Source organism: Panthera uncia, chromosome C2 (assembly GCF_023721935.1).
Source record: "Panthera uncia isolate 11264 chromosome C2, Puncia_PCG_1.0, whole genome shotgun sequence".
Lineage (NCBI taxonomy): Eukaryota > Metazoa > Chordata > Mammalia > Carnivora > Felidae > Panthera > Panthera uncia.
The window spans coordinates 154,214,598-154,237,524 of NC_064810.1; the positions used below are offsets into that span (position 1 = coordinate 154,214,598).

General features: G+C 40.4%; 1 protein-coding gene across 8 annotated transcripts in view; it reads left to right on the forward strand.

The window, feature by feature from the left end:
- The window catches only part of SNRK (SNF related kinase), a 58,799-nt gene that overhangs the window by 14,723 nt on the left and 21,149 nt on the right, over positions 1–22,927 (forward strand). For 3 of the 8 annotated variants that reach the window (XM_049629090.1, XM_049629096.1, XM_049629095.1), the window contains 2 exons: positions 2,333–2,458; positions 2,554–3,027. In XM_049629090.1, the coding sequence (XP_049485047.1) occupies positions 2,333–2,458; positions 2,554–3,027 (600 nt within the window). Of the gene's footprint in view, positions 1–2,332; positions 3,028–9,796; positions 10,659–22,927 lie in introns of those variants that run through there. The other 5 variants (XM_049629092.1, XM_049629094.1, XM_049629091.1 and 2 more) reach the window with 3 other exon arrangements.

Consider the following 22,927-nt stretch of genomic DNA (forward strand, 5'->3'; position numbering starts at 1 on the left):
TCTTGTCATTAAAATTATTAGCTTATATGACAAGATAATACACAGTATAGAAGAAATTTGCTTTTTCTCCAACACCTGTATGTAGTACTGTTGGTTTCTTATTTTTAAAATCTTTATAGAATAAACGGGATTAATCATTTAGATTGCAGAAACAGTGTAGATAGTGGTTAAAAGCACAGATTTTGATGTCAGGTGGTCCTGGGTTTGAATCCTAGTCTTACATACGGACCTGGTAGACTATGCTAAGTGACTGACCATTTCTGTGCCTCAAAATGGGGCTAATAATCCCTATCTCTGAGGGCATTTGTAAGGATTAAATGAGGATGATGTAAAGAATTTGGTATATGAGTGAGATATTATACTTACTCAGTAAGTGGTAACTTATATTTATTATTATGGTAATTACTAAAATATAAAAAACATATTAATAAACATACAGCTAATATAGATATTTGAGGGTCGCTCCAGATAGGTGTTTCAGATAATTTCAGTTTGCATGTGGGAATGACTTTATGCCTCTTTTATAGTTGGTACTTTAACTCTCCAGATACTACCCTAAGCATAACATCATTTAGTGTGATTAAATGTTTATAAAGAACGTGGGCTTTGAAATAAGAACAGTTTGAATCATAGTTGCAGCACTTTGATTCATTTTACACAAATACGTATAATAGGTTTTTAATGTTTGCTTTTCTTCTGTTCTTTTAAGCAAAAACGAGATTGAAAGAATGTAATGCTAGTGCTTTTAAAAAAAAACACCTTGTTCTATGTACAATTTACTTTTTTGGGATGTTTTCATCTAAGTGGGAGTAAATGATATAACTACTGTTCTTAATAAAACAACTGGAAACATGAAAGTATATACTGGGAGCATTAGAAGAGACTTTGCAGAAGGGAAGGGTTGTATGCACTCATGGGAGAGAGCTAGTCTTGGGAGATGGCTGTATTCCTCATTGGATTTTATAATAATTCTATTAAATTTTGGTCAGAAAAAATAAGTGGGAGTTGAATTTGTGAGATTTAAAGTGATAATTTGTATGATTTTATACATTTGTTTTTCTGAAGGTCATTTATAAGAGCTGATTTCTGTATTTAGAGTTTACATAATAAAGGTTTAGAATTTTAAATGCCATGTGAGATATGGTCTTTAAAACCAAAGGATCTTTAAGATGGTTTAAGAATGCATCCTTGTTTGGGGTGCCTGGGTAGCTCAGTCGGTTAAGCATCCGACTTCGACTCAGGTCATCATCTCCCGGTTTGTGAGTCCGAGCTCCGCGTTGGGCTCTGTGCTGACAGCTCAGATCCTGGAGCCTGCTTCGGATTCTGTGTCTCCTCCTCTCTCTGCCCCTCCCCTGCTCATGCTCTGTCTCTCTCTGTCTCTCAGTAATAAATAAATGTTAAAAAAAAAAATTAAAAAAAATGCATGCTTGTTTGTTTTTGAAATATAAACAGATTGTGGTGAGTTTGGTTTGACAGTTTGAAGACTGTGATAGAGGCATAACTGATAAGTACAAAGAGCGAGTACCAGTCAGCAAACATTTATTAAGCACCTACTGTGTGTCAGTTGCCATTCTAGGCACTAGTGACACAAGAGCAAACAATTGGCATGTAAACATTTTGGAAAGAAGTTGAATTTCAAAATGTAACAAAATATTGACTACCTGTTATATGTAAAACACTGTTTAGGGGAGGGGAGGGTAGAAGGAAAAAAATAGAACCTTAGAGTTCTCAAGAACCTTACGGTCTTAGGAGGGAAATGGTGTATACGAAAATCTGTAGAATAAGACCTCATGGGCTGGTGGTGTCCAAGCTGCTGTGGAGATAACGGAGAAGGGAAGGGAATTCCAGCTGGAATTCTAACTAGAGGAGGCTTCACTAAAGGGATTTTTTTGGTACTTACAGGAAATAGTGCTAGTTTTGGAATAACAGGAAAAAGTTGTTGGGTTTCTGTCCAAATGTTTATTCTGTTTTCCCTTTGGTCAATTTTTGCCTTGTTTTTTAAGACACTAATTGAAATTACTTTGGGGGAAAATTTTTTTTTAAACATAGTTTATCAAACTTGCCAGGTTTCTTATTTCTGACATCACCAAAAACTTGTTTCAACAAATCAGTTTTTTTTTTTCAGTTTGCAAAATTTAATATGGTATTTAAATTCTCAGCCTTTGTAATATAAACCCAAAATATATAAACAGGTTGTTATATGGCCCTTACTCATTTTATGTCTCAATTTATTTACTTCAGGCTTCTCTTAAAAAAAAAAAAAAAAAAAGTAAGGAAACTATAAAAGGAAAAGCTACAGAAACTTAATTTTGTTTCTTCTCTTATTTTGTAGGTGTCCGTGGCGACACTGAAAATGAATTCCTTATTTTCACCAAATATTCTTCTATGAGAAGATCCATTTTGAACAGTCTATATATTTTTTCTTCTGTTGGACCAGCATGGCAGGATTCAAGCGAGGGTATGATGGAAAGATTGCTGGATTATATGATCTGGATAAAACCTTGGGTCGAGGTCATTTTGCAGTGGTTAAACTTGCCAGGCATGTCTTTACAGGTGAAAAAGTAGCAGTCAAAGTTATTGACAAGACAAAGTTGGACACACTAGCCACTGGTCATCTTTTCCAAGAAGTGAGATGCATGAAACTAGTGCAGCATCCCAACATCGTACGCCTGTATGAAGTTATTGACACCCAGACCAAACTCTATCTTATTCTGGAACTTGGAGATGGAGGAGATATGTTCGATTACATAATGAAACACGAAGAGGGACTTAATGAAGATTTGGCCAAGAAGTACTTTGCTCAGATCGTTCATGCTATATCTTATTGCCATAAACTCCATGTGGTTCACAGAGACTTAAAACCAGAGAATGTAGTCTTCTTCGAAAAACAAGGTCTTGTAAAGTTGACAGACTTTGGTTTCAGCAACAAATTTCAACCAGGGAAGAAGCTCACAACAAGCTGTGGATCTCTTGCGTATTCTGCTCCAGAAATTCTGCTTGGTGATGAATATGATGCACCCGCAGTAGGTAGGTAACCTTCCTCCAATATTTGCCCACTTGAATTCCACCAGCTAGAGAATAGTTGGTCAAATTGGTTGCTGTTTATCTGAAAATAATTTCTTAAGGGACTTTCTTAAATGTGTCTTAATTAACAGATTAGGTTTCATGAATGCCGTGTATTCCTAAAGCTGGCAGTTAGTTTTACCCCTTATGTGGCAAACATCTAAGTATATTTGTCAGCACAGAGAAAAATGAGTAAGTTCTCATTTAAGGTAACCATCACCTGCTCACTGTAATTCTTTTGAACGTCTGAGTACATTTCCTATCTTCTTAGATCCTTCTGGTAGTCCCCCTAGTCTGCTCCTTCCTGGACATATCCCTTAACACTCATTGAGACTCATATTGGAAAAGTACTGTGAATGCTACAGTACATTATGAAGAATTTGGGCATGGGGATCTTTTATTAATTGTGATCTTGAAGAGTGTACTTGATCTCTCTCTGCTTCATTTCCTCATCCATAGAGTAGAATTGAATCAGATAGAGGTATTGTATCCTGTGTTACCGTGTTTACTTTTCACAGCGACCGGTGTGGTGGTTATTGTCTGTTTCATTGTATAGGACAGGAAATTGACATACAGACATCTGCTCTATGGTGGATTCCAGAATTTTGGTAGCCCTTTGCATTGCCAGCTACCCTCTCTTCGCTCCAAAACGTTGTGTTCTCTCTTGTCCTGAGTTATCTATTCCGGGTGGAAGTGTTTGCTCCTTTTCATCTTGTGGCAGTGTTGTCCCTTTGGGATTGTATCTGCTTTGAAAGTCATGTAGGAATTTAGGAATTTATTCTTAATTTTTAACAAGTTGTTAAGCTGAAGGTGTGGTCAGCTTTTACAATGTTTAGTTTAATCTTGGAATAATAATGCTCTAATATTACATGTACATGATATCTCACTTCTTAGGAGTCTTCCGTTTGCATTCTGATCATTTGAAATGCAGGTTATGGAAGATTAAAGGCACACATTGAAGAGTACCAATTTTATACTGAATATTCTGTACACCAAAATACTGCTTTTCGTCTTAGATTTCTGTGTCCTATAAAAGAAAGGGTTGTTGAATGGTTCCTGCCCACCGCAGATAACAAGGCTTCACCGAAACCTTTCATTAGGATATTTGAGTCAGAGATTTTTGATTAATGGAGCAGGTCTCGTCAGAAAATGAAGCCAAGAATTTACAGAAGAGGAAGCATAAATGTCTGAACGTGGAAATGATGATGTTCAACCTCAGTAATAATCAGGGAAAATAAAAGCCTGATAAGATACTATCCATACTTTTCACATTGGGAAAAACTAATGTCAGACAAAACCAAGTGTAGATAACACTATAGATCTTCAGGAAATCTAACTAGTACTACGTAGAAGACAGTTATCTACTAAAGTTAAAGAAGTACACAATCCTGAGACCCAGCACTTCTCTTCCTGTGTACACACCCTTAGAGGTGCTCTCCCTCATGTACACAGATTTTCAGAGAATGTTTTTAACAGCATTATTGAGTATTCATCAGCAGGGGAATACATTGTTTGATATTCATGTGATGGAATTCTATATATTGGTGAAGATGAATGAACCATGGATGTCATCATGGCGGTAGTTCACAAACATTTAAGAGAAGCAAATTTGTAAGAATACTGATAGTATTACAACATTTATATCAAAGTTTAAAACATATGAAGCAGTATTATGTACTGTTCAGGGGTGCATGCACATGTAGTAAAGCTCTGAAGAATGCATGAGGTTACACGAGGGGCAGGCATATCTAGAAGGTTTTATCTATATTGGTGATGTTTATTTTCTAATTTGGATGGTGGGTACACAGGTATTCACTATAATCTTCTTGTTTTTTTCCTTATATCTTCAATCTTGCCTTAAAAAAACTTTTAAAAAGTTTTTAAAAAGGAAAAGGAAAGTGGGAGGATGCTTACAACTGCACTTGTTTTCTATGTCATTACTTTTTCTTTCGTTGTTACTAATTTTTTCCATGATCTTTCAGTTTCCCTTTGTTTTCTTTTCTACTGTCTTCAGTTGAAAGCTTTTTTTCTTCATTGTTCTGATTTCTAACATTTAAGGTTGTGTGTTGCTCTCTCCTGCAATCTCTGGTAACATCCTGAGGATTTCATTCTCTGGTCATTGTTTTTCATTGCTGAAGTTTATCTTTACTGTTTTATTTCTTAACCCAGAGGTTCTTTTTTTCTTTTTTAATTCAAAGTAGATAGATTTATGTTTCTTTTTAGCTGTTTGGTTTTTAACTTCTAATTTTAGTACATGGCAGTCAGTAGTCTACATTGCAACCTTACTGGTTTTTGCTTCGGGGAGTATTTTTAGATTTTCTGTGTGGCTTAATACATAGTGATTTTTGGTGACTATTTTTAGCATATACAAAGTTTTTGTACATAATTCAAGTTGCTAATTGTATAATTTGTTCCTCTGTGTCAGGTTTTTATTCTGATGTTATATTCTGAGAGAATTATACTAGTTCCCTACTCTAATCTGAATTTTGTATTTTAATCAATTTTTGCTTTTATATGTTATTTTCTAGCTGTGTAAAGTATGTAAATTTCTATAATTTATTTTGCATAATGACCTATACCTTTTATCAATATGTAACTGTGTTTATTGCCATAGATTCTATTTTGTCATTTTGTTTTAGGATGTATTGGCGTCTGCCCTTAATGTTCAGAGTTAGTCAGTATCATATCATTCCCTCTGACCTGCGAACAAGAACTATATGTAGTTTGTAGTACCTTTTACAGATTTTTAGTTTGCTTTTATTACTTAATATATACTTTTTCTGGTTCAGTAATGCTTCAAGAGCTGATGAAGACTCTGGGCATATCTTAAAATTGTGTTCCTAAGCATCTTTAATTATTCCTTTTTTTGACCTAACTTAGTACATGCGAAGAACATTTCAAAATCCAGTGTGAATTTAAAAGTGACTAGCCAGTCTATCTGAAAAGCATTGCCTTATCTTGTGACAAAGTGGATTAGTAAAACATGAATTGAGATATTCTTGACTGTTAATTTATGTGCTACTTATAGCGTGTGCAGTATACCAGTTTTTGGAAATCTTGCGTGGCATATTCAAGCCAAGAGTTGTGGTTTAACTAGAAGCCACATTGAATGTACTCGGGACAGCCTGTTCCTTCCTCTGCTTTAGCGCCATGAAGAAATATGTCCACATACTCCCTCCTACAAGAGTCTTTTTTAGACAATTTGGGAAATGGGCAGCCACGGGAACTGTGATTGTAGCATTATGTGTATAATAATGTGTAAATATTTTCTTTGAAAACGTTTAAAAAAGTCGGTCCTTACTGTACACATTGTACAACCTAAGGTGTAATATCTTTGTGATAGAACTTTGAAGTTAGTCCAGAAGGGCATAAATCAAAAATTTTCTCTTTGGTTTATCTAAATCTGCTATTATAGTTTGTTGTGAATTGATAACTCCTTGCTTTTATTTCAGATTTTTTCCAGAAAAGCTGTTAATGTATTTGCTTTTACAGTCCCTCCCAAGGTGCACCAAATCTGAGGGGGTATAGTTTCATCTTTCCTGCTCAAAGTTACAATTTATTAGAGACAGATGCTTTAGCAATGTTTCTGTGTTTTCCGACTTGAACTTTCTCTTCCCAGAGTCAGACTGTGGTTAAATTTTTATTACCTACTCTTAAAATTTGCCATTTGGACCGTGAGCCCTGATGGATTATAGATTAGAAGACCTTGGCTTGTGTCACAGAGTTTAGGCCTGAGTGTAGAGTTTGAGATTATGCATTTTTAAGGGATCATTTGTGCCTTTTTTTACGCATAGGGAAGTAAGTTTGGTCTGTTTAAAGCACCATCTTGTCTTATTTAAAAAGGTAAATGTAAAACCTGCCTACATGGTACGTATCCAGCATGAACCACACTGCCTCCTTGGGCCCAGGCGGCCGCATGCGGTGTTCAGTTGTATGGAAGTGAAAGACGTATCCTTAGAAACGTGGTGCACACCTTCCACAATCCAGCTGTCGAGTGCAGCTCACATATTCTGAAAGGTACCTTTTACAGAGCATACCATCACCACTTGTCACGTAAAACCAAAAGAAGAAACTCCTTTCCTAAACTTTCTGAAGTTCCGTGTGCCTGTGAAACAAATGACAGTTATTTCGGAGATCATAGGTGAAAATTGATCCGCCACGAACCCTATGTAAACGAAAGCACTTTACAGTATTAGCTCTGCATGCACGACGTGCTGGCTTTACAGTGTGACTGTTGTATAATTATGTATTTAGGGAAGAGCCGTTCTGTGCTTTGAGTAAAATCTTTTGAGTTTTATAAATAAGCTACTCTAGAACTTAATATTTGTAATAAAGATTCTTGAGCACGACATGTTATAGGTAGTATAATCTATAGGTACCGTACGTAGGGGTTTTTTAGGCTAACTCAGCCGTTGATTTTTTTTTTTAACGAGAGGCCTGAAAAATGTGATTAAAATGACAGATGTCCTTTAATGTCTTCCCTACTGCATTTTTAGCTCTGGTGCTTATTGTTCTCACTGTGTTATAAGATTCAGATAAAGTGAAGTATATATTGATGCCACTTTCTAGTATAATTTGCTAGTGGTAAGATCTAAATTGGTGGTTCTCTACTCACCACTGGTAAATTTCACCTGGAGCAGACTTTTCAAAAACAAGCAAACCTTGCCAGGGCCCCGCCCTAGAGATTCTGGTTCAGATAGTCTTGGGTGAGGCCCTTATCCAGAAGCTTCTGTGAGATTCTGATGTGCATCCAGCCTTGTCTACCTCTGGTTTAAAATCGTAGGATCAAATGTTTTAGGTTATTAGTGGAAAAATAGACTCCCAACATTTTAATTCTCATATGCTTTAAGGAATAAGTGTTCAGGAAAAAACATGTTTAAATCTCTTCAGTTTCAAACATTTTTAACGAGAACATAAAATTCTTCTGATACTGATAATTGAGCTTAAACTTCTCTCGTTCGCCTCCCTCTGCCCCATTTCAATCACACCTTGTGCTTATTTGGGGCTAAGTAAGTGAAAACCCAATTTCAGGTCCTTTGGAAATCTTTTCTGATGTTCCCGCGCCTGGAACCTCAGGCCGGACACGCGTTCCTTTCCCTTTGGGAGCCGGCAGACCGTCCTGCTTGTTCCCCTCCCGCTGCCCTTCCCAGAGCTTCTTGTCAGGTGTCCCCTGGCCTCGTGCAGGTCGGGAGGTTCCCTCGCTGCCTCGTTCGAAACCATGTTCTTCGTCCGGAAGATTTGTAGCACCTGGAACTTTTCTCCGGGCCCTGGCCGCCGACTGACGAGCCTCGGGTTTGGTCTCGTCTGGTTTTACGTGGGCCTCGGGCCCCTCTCACTCCTTCCCTGTCACAGCGTGTGTGCAAAGGCAGAGGCGTGCGGCGCTCGTCGGCGCAGGTGCCGCTGGGAGAGAGAGACGCCGGAAGTTACGGTCGGCCCGCTCTTGGCTCTCGAGCCCGACCTCGAGTCTTCGGGCTCTCGGCGTGAGGAGGTGGGGGCCGGGCCGACCGGGCGACTCCGTGCGTCTTCGGAAGGAGAGGGAGAAGGCCGGGATGTCGGAGGCCGCCTTCCCGTCGTTTGTTCCTGCCGCCGGTTTCCGGACGTTGACGGTTCCGGGAGGGAGGAGGCCCCGGGTCTTCGGGCGCCAAGAGCCGGCACTTGCAGCGGGGACCGGCTGGAAGGGGGCGCCGTGCCGGGGACGCGGCCGTTGCAGGCGGTCACCGCCCGTCGGGGAGAGCTGCTTCTCCGTTCCTTTTGAAGTTTCGGTGCGCAGCTCTGCTCCGCTCGGCATCCCGGAGGTCTTCCCGTTCCTTCCCCGTGGGAAGCGGAGTCCTCAGCGCGGCAGCGCGGTCCCCAAGGTCGGCCGCCCCGTGTCCTCCGTCACTCGCGACCCCCGCGCCTTCAGGGGCCCGCGCGGCCCCGCGATGCCCCCCCCTTGCTGCCGGTCACCTTGCGCTCGCAGTCCTGCCTCGGGCCCTTGTGCCTCCCGGCCCTTGACCCCGACGGCTCTTGCCCGCCTGCCACCCTCTCGGCCCCCAGGGGCGGGGCGCGCCCCGCTTCCCCCCTCGACTGGCTTCTCGGTCCGTCCGCTACCGGCGTGTGTGCGGTGAGGGCGGGGACGGCTCCCGCCTCGGGGACGGCGGCCGTGCGAGGAAGGAGGACGCGCTGGTGCCTGGCCCGGCGCCGGACCCGACGTCGGCCTTCGGTCCGGCGGGACTGTCGCCACGGCCCTCGCGGAAGGGTCACAGACGCCTGGTCCCCGTGGAGCCGGGCCGCCGTCCCGAAGGGCGGTCAGAGATCGCGGCCTCGTTGCTCCTCTTGAGGGGCTTTCTCCGCCTTTGGAAGCTTGGCCTCGGGGGAGTCGCTGAAATGTCGGCCGCGGGGGGAAAACCGGGAGCGAGGGCGGCCCGGGACCTTGGCCCTTGTGTTTTTCGCACACGTGCTTCCAGTGGTGTTTAACTTGCGGAACGTAGGGAATAGGTTAACTTCTAAGGGAGGGGTTTTCCTTCGTCTGTGTTCTTAACGTTAGATAAAAACAAATGAAAGGATCTGCTTGGTAACGGGTTAGGTTCTTGGAACTTCAAAGAGCTTCTTAGACCACTTAAAACAGTTAACTGTCTCCATTCAGAAATACAGAAATTAAATCTATTCACTTCGGGTTGTAGCCTTAGGAAGCCCTTAGGGAGTCGAAACTATCAAATCTACTTGGGTATTTCTTTATCTTTTTTCTGGGGAGACGCGTAAACCTGTTGAAGAAGGACCCGTTCGCAAAACAAAAATTCAGCCGTTAACGCCCACTTGCAACACGGTAAACTCGGAATCGACGTAGTCACGATACGCGTCGCCGCACACTGCGAACTCCTGAACGTTGAGCGACGTCACCGTGGTCTTCTTAAAAACTGCTGAAAACTGCGTTGACCGTAGGTGCTGTGCTCGACGGCGCTCTCGGGCTCGCTCCGGAGTGGCCTGGTGGCACTTGGTGGCGACGCGTCTCCGTTTCTGGGGAGACTGTCCCCGCGCATCGGGAAGTCGCCTGTGGGGTCCCGAAGTGGTCAGGACTCGCGGAGCAGCTGCTCAGGAATCGCTTTCGACGGTCACGGTCACACACACGGCCGTGTGGTTTTCTTCTTTCAAGGGCCGTGGCTCCCCTCGGCCGGGTCTTCACACGTCGCCGCCGGCTGTGGCGGAGGAAGATGGCGAGTGGGCCTCGAAGGGGGCACCGCGGGGCCAAGCCGAGCTAATTAGCCGAGACGTTCTGTGGCTCCGGCCCTTCCTCACGACCGTCGTCCCAGCACATGGACTCGCTGTTTTTAAACGTCCTCTTCCCATCGTCCTCGATTAACCCATTTTCTGTCTAACCCACTTCGTCTTCAGAAAAACGTTGATTTATCTCACCTCGTTTCTATTGGTTGGCCTGATGGTGATATTTTAAAAACTATATCCGCTGTAGGGTACAACAGCGCCTAACGATATTATAAAAGTTTAATTTGCAATTATTTTAATCCCTGAAACCTAAGAAAAACTCTGTAGGACCTCAGCGTTTGGGCCATGTCCAGCAAGTAGGAGAAAAAGACTGTGGAGGGAGACGCTCTTGGTGGGTACGTCTAAATTCTGCCTGGGATGCAGCCAGGCACAGAGTAGTTGCACTGGTTTGTTGGATAAAAATAATGGGGGGGGGGGTTGTTAGATGGCTAAAAACAGAGGATGGTGAGATGAAGGGGACACATGCCCTAATGGCCTTTTCCCATTGGAATTAGATGGGATGACGCCAAACCTCACTCATTTCAGATGGCTCGCTTGTGGCTCTTGCTCAATAGTAAGGTCCTTGAGAAAGAGAACTGTGTGTTTGTTTATATCTTATCTGTGTTCCATTCCTGTCACCAGGTAAACATGACAGGCCCTAATGTTTGTTTAAATGAGTTCAATATTACAGAAAACGAACTAAAGAAATGAAAACTTACATTCTGCTGAATTTTTTTTACACAGTGTAATCGTGCCCCCTCCCCCATGGCCCCGCCCGATATCCTTGTTCATACTGGAACTCCTTTTCCCTGACTTGTGCCTGTATATTAACATGTCCTGGACTCACCTTCTCTCTGCACATTGAGGCAGGCCTGCGGTTTGAAGCATGTTATACAGACCGCTATGAAGCTTATTTTAGATCTGATCTTGCAGGCTTGTGGGGCTGAGTTAAAAATGGGCCCACAACTTTGAAGCAGTTTTGAAGTAAGCTTTGGAACATAAAATAGAGGTGTGGAATTGTGTCCTTATTTTTGTGCCTTTGGCTACTTGACTCTGACTTGTTTTATACATTAATCTCTCATTTTCCTTCTAGTGTTTTAAATTTCCTAGCTATGACTTGGGAAGATGGTAATGGAAAGCTGGAGGTAAGCTTATAGACAGGGCTTCTCCCAAAAGGAACATCAGATCGTTGGGGATATGGTGTCCTTTTTGTTTTTTAAAGCCCAAGACTTAATTTGTAGGTATTTGGTGTGTTTGGTATTTTTTTTTAAACCCATTTTGTGTCATGAACAGTTTGTATGTATCAACTCTTCGTTGACTTTAGGTCCTTGCTACAGTTTAAAGAGACTTAACGTGGATCAGGAGCTCCAGTAGATGGCAGGAAAGCCCCTCAGATGGTGTGATCCCCCAGTTCCAAAGTGTGATTCTCAGTTTTGTGCTCAGTAGTAATTAGTTTCCAGAGGACTGAAACCGGCTTAACAAATTCTCAGGAGACTAATGTGTATAAAAACCAGCTGATTGTTACATGAGACTTTGAGTGTCAGTCCACTGCAAGCTTATGTTCTTGCATCAGACTAGCTGTATTTTCCTAAATTTACCTATTTTTCAGGTTTCTAAAAAGTTGGTAGACATAAGCTCTTCTTTTAGGTATAGTATAAGTTGATTTGGTTTAACCTTTTTTAGGAACGCATGTGATCTGTTGATATTCCTGAGGTCACGTGATTCTTGTTTGGATTTCTGCCTCAGCTCTTAGAAAGAGCTCTTCTTGATTTTGGAATTTCAGTTCATTTATTTCTGTTGCTTCCAAGGCCTTGAAAACCTGATTTCTGCAAGTTATCATTTTGTTTCTAGTGGTTACAGCAGGACCTTCAGTCTGCTCAACACGTTGCAGTCTACCTAGAAGTAGAAGATTCCCAGTAGTTTTAGATTAGTCCTAATTTTGTTCTATTTCTCAGTTTGTGGGTGGGCTATGTTGCTCTGAAGTTGTCAGTAAACAGCTTGATAAAATTTTTTTGGATTTACTATCCAGCTTCAGTATCAAGATGAATTCATTAATCAGCAGAGGTAAGAAGAGTTAGCGAAGTTGTGTTCCGTTTCTACTTTTGACTCTTCTAGCTGCTGTCAGGGGATTAGAAGGAACAGTTTTTTAATCATTAAGGAAGGCTTCTAAGACTTCATTCTTGTGTACTTCATGTAAGAGAATTGAACTTCAGAGTCCTTAGCTATCAGCGTCTCTTACCAATTAGAGAACTATTGATCACTTTCTTTAGATCATTTCTTGACTTGTCCCATAGCAGAGCACCATGAAGCAAGCAAATAAAGTCTCCTAGGATGCTGAAATGGACTCTCCTAAGCCCATGTAAAACTCCATGTATTTTGTTTGTAGTTTTCATCAGGGTCTTACTCAGATCCTTATTTGGTTAATTTTACATAAAATTCTAGCAAGTTCAGCAAATTCACATTTTCAGCCTTCAACTTACAGATAGGTAATATTAGAGACTTCTTAGAGACTGGCACACTGATAGCAAAGAAGAGAAAGAATCATGAAATCATAACCAAAAACTCTTAAAAAACATGATATTCCTGAACAACCAATGGATCAAAGAAGAAATTAAAGGGGAAGTGAAAGTTTCTGAAGACAAATGAAAATGGAAACACAATATACTAGAACTTGTGGGTATGCAAAACTAGAACTTGGGATGCAACAAAGCAGTTCTGAGTGGGAAGTTTGTAGCAATAAATGCCTACATTAAGAAGCAGGAAAGATCCCATATAGAAAGAAGGAAAATAAGAGCAGAAATAAATGAAATAGAGAACAGAAAAAAACAATAGAAAAGATTAACCAAACTAAAAGTCAGTTCTTTGAAAAGATAAACAAAATTGGCAAGCCCTTAGCTAATTTTATCAAGGAAAAGAGAGAGACCCAAATCAACAAAATCGTAAATGAAAAAGGAGCTATTACAACAGATACCACAGAAATACAGAGGGTCAAAAAGGCTGCTATGAATAACTATATGCTGACAAACTGGATAACCTAGAAGAAATGGGAAAATTCTACATATAACCTACTAAGACATGAATCAAGAAGAAATAGAAAATTTGAATAGACCAATTACTAGTAAGGAGATAAACTCAGTAATCAGAAATCCAATTGGTTAATTTTACCAAACACTTAAAGAATTAATACCAATCCTTTTCAAACGCTTTGGAAAAATCAAGGAGGAGGGAACATTCCCAAACTCATTTCATGAGGCCAGCATTTTCCTGATACTGAAGGCAGAAGAGGACACTGTAGAAGAGAAAACTACAGGCCAATATCCCTGATGAATACAGATGCAAAAATTCTCAATGAAATACTAGCAAACTGGATTCAGTAGCACATTAAAGTGATTCACCATGATGATCAAGTGTGATTTATCCCTGGGATGCAAGGATGGTTCAACATTTGCAAATCAATTATTGTTACTAGAATTGAAAGAAGAGAATCATGATCATCTCAATAGATGCAGAAAAAAGCATTTGACAAAATTCAACATCCATTTGTGGTAAGAACTTACAGTGGGTGTAGAGGCAGTGTACTGCAACATAATAAAGGCCATATATGACCAGCCCACCACCACCATCATACTTAGTGGTAAAAGGTTGAGAGCTTTTCGTTTAAGATCAAGAACAAGACACAGTCTCCTATTTAACACAGTATTGGAAGTCCTACCTAGAGCAGTCAGGCAATAAAAACAAATAAAAGACATCAGCATTGGAAATGAAGTAAAACTGTCTCTAGTTGCTGATGACATGATTTTATATAGATAAAATCCTAAAGACTCCCCAAAAAACTCTTAGAACTTAATCAGAAAATTCAGTAAAATTGTAGGATGCAAAATTAATGTACAAAAATCTGTAGCATTTCTATCCATTAACAATTTTTCTGAAAATGAAATAAATTGATCCCATTTACAATAGCATCAAAAACAATAAAACACTTAGGAACATATTAAACCAAGGAGGTGAAAGATCTCTATTTTGAAAACTATAAGACATGATGAAAGAAATCAAAGATACAAAAATAAATGGAAAGTAGCCCTTGTCTATGGATTGGAAGAATTTTGTTAAAATGTTAATACTACCAAAAGCCCATTCCTGTTAAGATTCCAGTGGCATTTTTTTGCAGAAATAGAAGAACATTCCTAAGATTTATATGGAACCACAGTAGACCCAAGATAGCCAAAGACATCCTGAGAAAGAAGAACAAAGCAGGAGGCATCATACTTTCTGATTTCAAGCTATGCTATAAAGCTGTAGTCATGAAGACAGTGGTACAGGCATAAAAACAGACAAATGGAGTAATGGAACAGAATCAAGAGTCCAGAAATAAGCATATATAGTCAACTAATGTTTGACAAGGGAGCCTGGAATCTTCACTGGAGAAAAGACCGTCTCTTCAATAAATTGAAGAAAATTGGATATTCACATGTAGAAGAATGAAACTTGACCCCTGTCTTAACACCACTTGCAAAAATTGACTTGAAAGGGATTAAAGACTTAAATGTACGACCTAAAGCCATGAAACTCCTAGAAGAAGACAGGAAAAAACCTCCTTGATGTGATTTCTTCATATAGGACACCTAAAAGCACAAGCAATAAAATAAAAAATACATCAAACACAGAAGCTTCTGCACAGGGAAAGAAGCCACCAACAAAGTGAAAAGACAACCTGTGGAATGGGAAAAAATATCTGCAAACCATGTATCCGATAAGCGATTAATATCAAAAATATATAAAAAAACTCCAGCCCAATGACAATAAAACCAAATAATCCAGTTAAAAATGGATAAAGATCCTAAATAGACATTTTTCTAAAGAAGATATATAAATGGCCAACAGGTACATGAAAAGATGTTCAATATCACTAGTCATCAGAGAAATGCAAATTAAAACTGCAACGAGATACCCCCTTGTGCCTGCTAGAAAGGCCATCATCAGAAAGACAAGAGATAACAAATGCCGTTGTGGATGTGGAGAAAAGGGAAACCTTCTGCACTGTTGGTTGGAATATAAATTGGTACAACCATATGGAAAACTGGAGTTTGCTTAGAAAACTAAAAATAGTACTATATGATTCAACAATTCCACCTCTGGGAATATATCCAAAGGAAATGAAAATACTAACTCAAAAAGATCTCTGCACCCCCATGTTCAGAGCAACATTGTTGACAATAGCCAAGACATGAAAACAACCCTAAGTGTCCATCGGTGGATAAATGGGTAAGGGAGTTGTGGTATATATACGTATACACGCATACCATGGGATATTATTCAGCTATAAAAAATTAGGAAATCCTACCATTTGTGACAATATGGACTTGCAGATATTGTGCTAAGTGAGATAAGACAGATAAATACTGTATGATCTCACTTATATATGTGAAAATCTAAAACCAAACCAAAACAAACCCCACACTCAGGGAAAGAGATCAGAGTGTGGTTACCAGAGGCAAGGGATGGGGATTAGAAAAAGGTGTTCGAAAAGTATAAACTTCCAGTTATAAGATTAAATAAGTACCGGGGATGCAATGAACAGCACGATGACTATAGTCCACACTGTCGTGTGGTATATAGGAGAGTTAAGAGAATAGATCCTAAGAAATGTCATCACAAGGAGAAATTATTTTTTCTTTTTATTGTCTCTGAGATAATGGATGTTAACTAAATCATTTCCCAACATGCGTAAACCAGACTATCGTTCTACACGTTAAAGTTATGCAGGTGTATATCAGTTATTTCTCATAACTGGGAAGAGAACAAACCAAATATGATAGTCCCTCTGTTTACTACACGGAGCCCAAGCCTTTAGCAGTGCTTATGGGCTCTTGGAGGTAGGGTGAGGTACATACTTGGAAGCAACTCTCACACGGGTATCCTCGGTGGAAGGTAAGATGGAGCCATCAATTATAAGCCAGATGGTCATCATTTTCTCTGCAAATGAATCAAGAGAGATGAATTGTGGCAAGGGACACAAAGGGCAATAGTGTCATCTGTCCTGGACATTCTCCCTTTGTTGCCAACCTCTAAGGTCTCATTATGATTACATCCCAGCACCTAGCACAGTGCCTGGCAAATAGTGGTGCCACACATCTGTTGAGTACTTGTACCAGTGTCTGCTTTGTGACCCTTTAGTATAAGGACCGATTCTCCCGAGGACACCGCTATACCTCAGCATGGTTCTTTAGCTGGTGATTTTAAGTGATTAGGCAAATAGGCTCTAATAGTTTTAACTTCCTCAATTATCAGAAGGCATCAGAGGAGGAATTATTTAATAAATTGTATTGGAAATAGTTAAATATTTAAGGAAGAAGGAATGACAGATTCCTATCTGTGTTATGTGTCAAAATAAATTCCAGGTGAATTAAGGATTTGTATAACACGAATTACACGCCCCCCCCCCCAAAGGCAAACATTTATAAGATCTTGGCCTTTCTAAACAGGAATCATAAGGAAAAGGTAATAGATTTGATTCCAGTTTATGGATATGGTTTGATTCCAGTTTATGGTATGGTTGTACATGTATTTTTTTAGAAATTATAATTAGGAAACAAACCAAGGAAATAATTTGTAACATAGATGATTACTATTCTTACTATTGAAAGAGCTCTTACAAATCAATGAGGAACTCTACTAAAGACAAATGAAAAGAGAGTTCATTAAAAGGTCATGTGAATAACCAATAAAGATGGAAAAGTTTAACCTTAAAAGTAACTGGAGTATTCAGGACTTAGCATAAAGCTACAATAATCAAGACTATATAGTGTTAAGAAAAGGGCATACATATAAATCAGTGGAATGGAATATAGTCCATAAATAAACCCACACATATGATCAACTGATTTTTCAGCAGAAGTGCTAAAGCAATTTAGTGGAGAAAGCCTAAGTAGTCTTCAACAATGTACTGGAACAATTGGATATCCATATGCAAAAAATGAATCTTGATCCATTCCTTATACACTTACAAAAACCCAAATGTGCATCGTAGACTTAAATGCGAAACATAGAATGTAAAAGTTCTAGAAGAAAACAGAAGATCTTTGTAACTTTTTACTTAGGCAAAGCTATTTTAGAGCATCAAAAGCACAATCTATAAAAGAAAAACTTGATAAATTGGATTTTACCAAAATGAACTCCTGCTTTTTAAAAAAATGTTTATTTATTTTGAGAGAGAGACGGCAGGGGAGGGTCAGAGAGAGAGGGAGAGAGAGAATCCCAAGCAAGCTCCACATCATCAGTGCAGAGCCCGATGTGGAGCTCAGTCCCATGAACTGTAAGATCATGACCTGAGCTGAAATCAAGAGTTGGACACTTAGCCGACTGAGCCACCGAGGTGCCCCTCAACTCCTGCTTCTTGAAAGATCTTATTAAGACACCAATTGGGACAAAATATTTGGAAGTCACATATTTGATAGAGAATACATAAAGAATTCTCAGAGCTCAGAAGGTATTTGCAAATGATAAATCCAAAATATATAAAGAACTTCTATAACTCAACACCAGAAACACAAACAGTCCAATTAAAAAATGGGCAGAGGACCTGAACAGACATTTTTCCAGAGAGAACCAACAGATGGCCAGCAGACCTGTGAAAAGATCCTCAGCCTTACTAATCATCTGGGAAATGCACATCAAAACTGCAATGGGAGATCACCTCATACTGATCAGAATGGCTAGTGTCAAAAAGACAAGAAATAACCAGTGTTGGGCAAGCATGGGGAGAAAAGGGAACCCCTGTGCACTGTTGGTGGGAAAGTAAATTGGTGGAACCCACTGTGGAAAACAGTGTGGTGGTTCCTCAAAAAAAAAAATTAAAAATAGAAATGCCATACAGTTAGTAATTCTGCTACTGGGTATTTGACCAAAGAATAAAAAAACAGTAGTTTGAAAAGGTTTATGTACTCTTATGTTCATTGCAGTATGATTTACAATAGCTAGGATATGGAAGCAACCTAAGTGTCCATCGATAGATGAATAGATAAAGAAGATGTAGTTTGTATACACACAACACACAATGGAGTACTAAGCCATTAAAAACAGAGGAGATCTTGCCATTTGCAGCAACATGGATGGACGTAGAGGGTATTATACTAAGTGAATTAAGTCAGAGAAAGTCAAATACCATATGGTTTCCCTTACATATGGAATCTGAAAACCAAAACAAATGAACAAAAAAATCAGCCTCTTAAATACAGAAAACAAGTGGCCAGAGGGGTGGGGTGCGTGGGGGGAGGGGTGAAACAGATAAAAGGAATTAAGAGGTATACATTTAAACAAGTAAGTCACAGAAATGGAAAGTACAAATGATATTGTAATAATGTTGTATGGTGACTACCCTTCTCACGATGAGCACTGAGTAATGTATAGAATCGTCAGATCACTATGTTGGACACTATGTTGGAAGCTAATATAACTATGAACGTCAACTATACTCAAGTAATTTTTTGAGAAAGCTTTTGAAGCTGTTTTCAGGAAATGTAAATACGGTCAATATGACCATTTTAAAATAAAGCTTTTTTCTGTATTACTAGAGGTTATATATAAAATAAAAACTCTCAAAACTCAGTAAATTAAAAGGCAACTCAGTGTTAAATGAACGAAAGATGCAAACAAACAGTTCACCAGAGAAGGCATAATAGAATAGTAAGCTCGTGTAGATGCCCCACATCATTAGTCATCAGGGAAAATGCAAACTAAAAGTACATCTGTTAGGATGGGTGGGATTTTTTAAACTGCCAGTACCAAGGGCTTACAAGGGTGTGAATGGAACAACCGGAATTCTCATACTTTGAGGATGGGAATGTAAAAATCCTAGCACCACCGTGAAAAGTCATCAGGCAGTTCCTTAAAGCTCATGTACACTTAACTATATGGCTTAGGAAGCCCACCCTTGCCTAGGTATTTGCCCAAGAGAAATGAAAACTTAAGTCTGCACAAACATCTGTACACAGATGGTTTTATTGATTTTATTCATAGTTGCCCCAGACTGAAATAAGCTTTGAAACATCTGTGCAGTGGAAGATCATTGGAACAATAAAAAGTGATGACCTATTGACATGTGCGGCACCATGGATGAATCTCAAATGTATTGGTTAAAAAAGCCAGACTACATCCTGTAGGATTCCATTTATGGGCAAGACTTCCAGGGGCAGAAAACGGAGTTGTGGTTGCCAGGGGCTGGGCCAGGAACAGGGGAGGAATGTAAAGGTACAGGGAACCTTCTGGAGTGATAGAGCTGCTCCATATCTAGATTGTGGCAGTGACCTCATGACTGCATTTGTTAGAACTAGCAGAAATGCACACTAACAACGGTGTGATGCATACATCACTTCCAGTGTATGTAAATTATACCTTGAAGAAATGGGGGAAAAATAATCAGGACAGTACAAATAAAACCAAATCTATCATATTTTTGCCTAATAGGCTAATATTAAAGATTGTGATGTTGATGAGTGTGTGGGAGTCTCCTACAGGCTGCTAATAGAATCTTCTGTCATTAAACATGTATTACTCTCATAATCTGAAAAAAGTAAATGTTAACTTAAAAACTGGGAAATGTGTGGTTATATTTGAGAGAACTTTCTAGCTAAAGTTTTAATATGGAGGAATGATCTGAAAGTCATATCCTATGTGGAACCAATCAGGTTGTATGTTGATTGTAATTCCTAGAAAGGTATAACATGCTGATTTCTTTTTTGTTTGTGTTTTGTAATGTAGGAAAAGAAGTTGTATACACTTCTCAACCACATGCCTGTTTAGGTGTTAGGTATGGAGAACTAGCCAAAATCAAACCTTTGAAGAACCAATATTTTGAATTTTGAATCTTATTATAGCAAATACAGTATTTTAAAGTTTTTTTTTTTTCTCTTTATCCTCAAATGAGAATTAAAAAAGTCTTTTGACAAGCTTAAACCTTTTTGGGGACTCTAGGGCAATGCTGTGTTGTGTCAAAGGGCAAACTTCACTTGACTTTTATCCCCCACACCCAGAAAACTGTATGTATTGCTTTAAACATCATGCCTTTTGAAAGAAAACCCACGGGAGTTGGCATATGCAGATGATTTTTATTAACTGGTATTTTCATGGCTTGTATAGTTGTCTTACGTTAGCATACTTCAACCTTATACAGAAAGCTCTGCTTTAGAATAAATTTAAGAAAACGTCATAGCACTCCACCAAGTATTAAACTGAAGCATCAAGCAGACTTCACATGTATAAAATGCTACTCATATAGTTCTTCAATCGGCGTGGTTTATGTTGTTTGTCTAGACAAATCGAATCGGAGGCTTTTAGACCTGATACTAAATCTCAGCATTCCTCCTTTCTAGACCAGTGTTCTGCTTGTGAGGTTTGCGTCGGTCATACTCTTGCGGGAGTTGAAGTGTGAAGTCTCTTCTGAAAACTGAACTTCCGGTTGCCGTGTGTCCGTGGCAGTAGCCCCCTCTTTGAAGAGCATCCGTGTTGAAATTCCTAGGAGAGGAATGTGCTCGTGTGAATGGGGCCATGCTGATGGCCCTTGTTTCCACGTTGGAAAAGTGTTTCTAAAATAGGAACATTAGACTTGGGGCCGGTGTTATAATAACATGGGACCAAAACTAGAGATTTTGATTTTTCCCAAAAGCTTGCAAAAGGAAGCGTCTTGTTTTCACAAGGTGTTTTTTAAAAGGTGTAGTTTTGGAAAGCTGTGGATTTGTAAAGGACTCTTGCCTCACCTGGATGTTGAGCAGTGCCTTGAGGGGCTGTTCGGCTAGGCGGAGGTTCAGAAGCAGACTCCGGGATTGTCCCCGAGGTGGCCGCGCTGCGGCGGTTGTGGCTCCGGCGTCCCCTTCCCCTTGGGAACCCGCGGGTGTGTCTGAAGCGCAGAGACGGGCCGGAGGGTGAGTGGCCGGCAGCACTGACCGGACTCCCCTTGCTGCACAAGACCCCGAGTTGAATACTTGAAGTACTTTTGGTCCTTGGCAGACGTTATTTGTGCTAAAAATTAAAGCTAAGATAATTGTAACTGTTCATGCTGTGGAGAGATGGGTCTGTGGATTTATCAAGGGAATCTTACAGAATCTAGTGTCCCCAGACGTACAGGTTGAGAATCACTGTCTCAGTGAGCAGGCTTTTTTTTTTTTTTTTTTTTTTTTTATTACCGCATTACCTTGACATTCTTCTAAAGACGCTTCTGCTTCTCCCGTTGAAGTGTGTACACTTCGTAATGTTCTGTTAAGCACAGCTAATTTTTAATTACTTTTTTATAAGCAGTAAATGAATATAAATGAATGTTCTTGTAAGAGAATTCAAATAGTACAGAAGTATATTGAATAAAAAGTATAAAATTCCTTTCGCTTTTCCCTACCAGTCTCACTCCTTCACTTCGAGGCAACGATTTTTATCCATCCTTCCACGTTCTGCGGGATCCGTGTGGCACTTTTTGCCTGGACACCCTCACGGAAATCGCCAGCTGAGCGGTGGTGTCCACCTTTTGTAGGAGAGAAAACTCAGAGGCACAGAAGGCAGGTATAACTTGGCCAAGAATACAGAGCTAATTAAATGGCCAAGGTAGGGTTTGAACCCAGGTCTCTCGGATGCTTTAGCCCAGGCATGCTTTTTCATTAGGCCGCACTAGAGGAAATCACTCTCTTTCGCTCTCCATCTACCGAGGTTGCTAAAATCAGATTTGTGAGGTGATTTGTGAAAGAATGCGGAGTTGGAAGGGTGTCTGCTGCTTGTCGGGTTTGCACTTGCGCGAACGTGTGCCGTCCCACACGTTTGATAACCTTCGGACTTCTTGAACTTTTTCCTATTTTCTTTCGACTTGAAAAGACAGGTTTGCGCCAGGCGTTAAACCCCTCACCAAAAGAAACTGCAGCTTGTTTTCACTGATACCCCTCTGTCCCCACTCCAGATACTCCCTCTCCTTTCCCTCCTAGCTTTTATTTGAAAGCCGTCCGTAACTGCCCACTGCCCGCGTACCGAGGACCTCCGCGGCGGCTGCCTTCTGGGGCGTCCTGTCCAAACGGTCTTTGCAGAAGCGTTTGCCGTCTCTTTAGCTTCAGGTCGATTTCGTTCGGCAAACCTCTGAGGATGCAGGGGACATGTGCTGCTCTGGAGCTCCGGGTAATGGAGGAAAACGTCTGCGATTACAGCTCACCGCGGCGATGCCCTGGTTGCCAGCTGGGAGGGCGGTTTGGGGGGATCTCGGGGAGCTGGAGGTCAGCGGTAGGAGCCCTGGAGGACTGTGGGCCCATGCCGGAACTGGCACGATCTTCCTGATGCGGAAGTGAGGGGACACCTGTGGTACAGGGTCCAGGATGCCTCCGAAGTTTTGATTGGTAGGTGGAGGTGCCACAGACCACACTAGAACCCAAATGAGACAAATACGCTTGGGTACAAAGTGACGAGCTTGGTTTGGACAGCATTGAGTTTTGAAGTCCCCAGGTGGATTCAGGTGTGGGAAAGAACTGTTTTGAAGTAGGTATGAGTGATGGCATTCATTCTTTCTTTTTTTTTTTCTTTTTTTTTTAATGTTTGTTTTTTTTTGGAAGAGAGGAAGAGAGAGAGAGAGAGAGAGAGAGAGAGCGCGGGGGTGGGGGAGGGG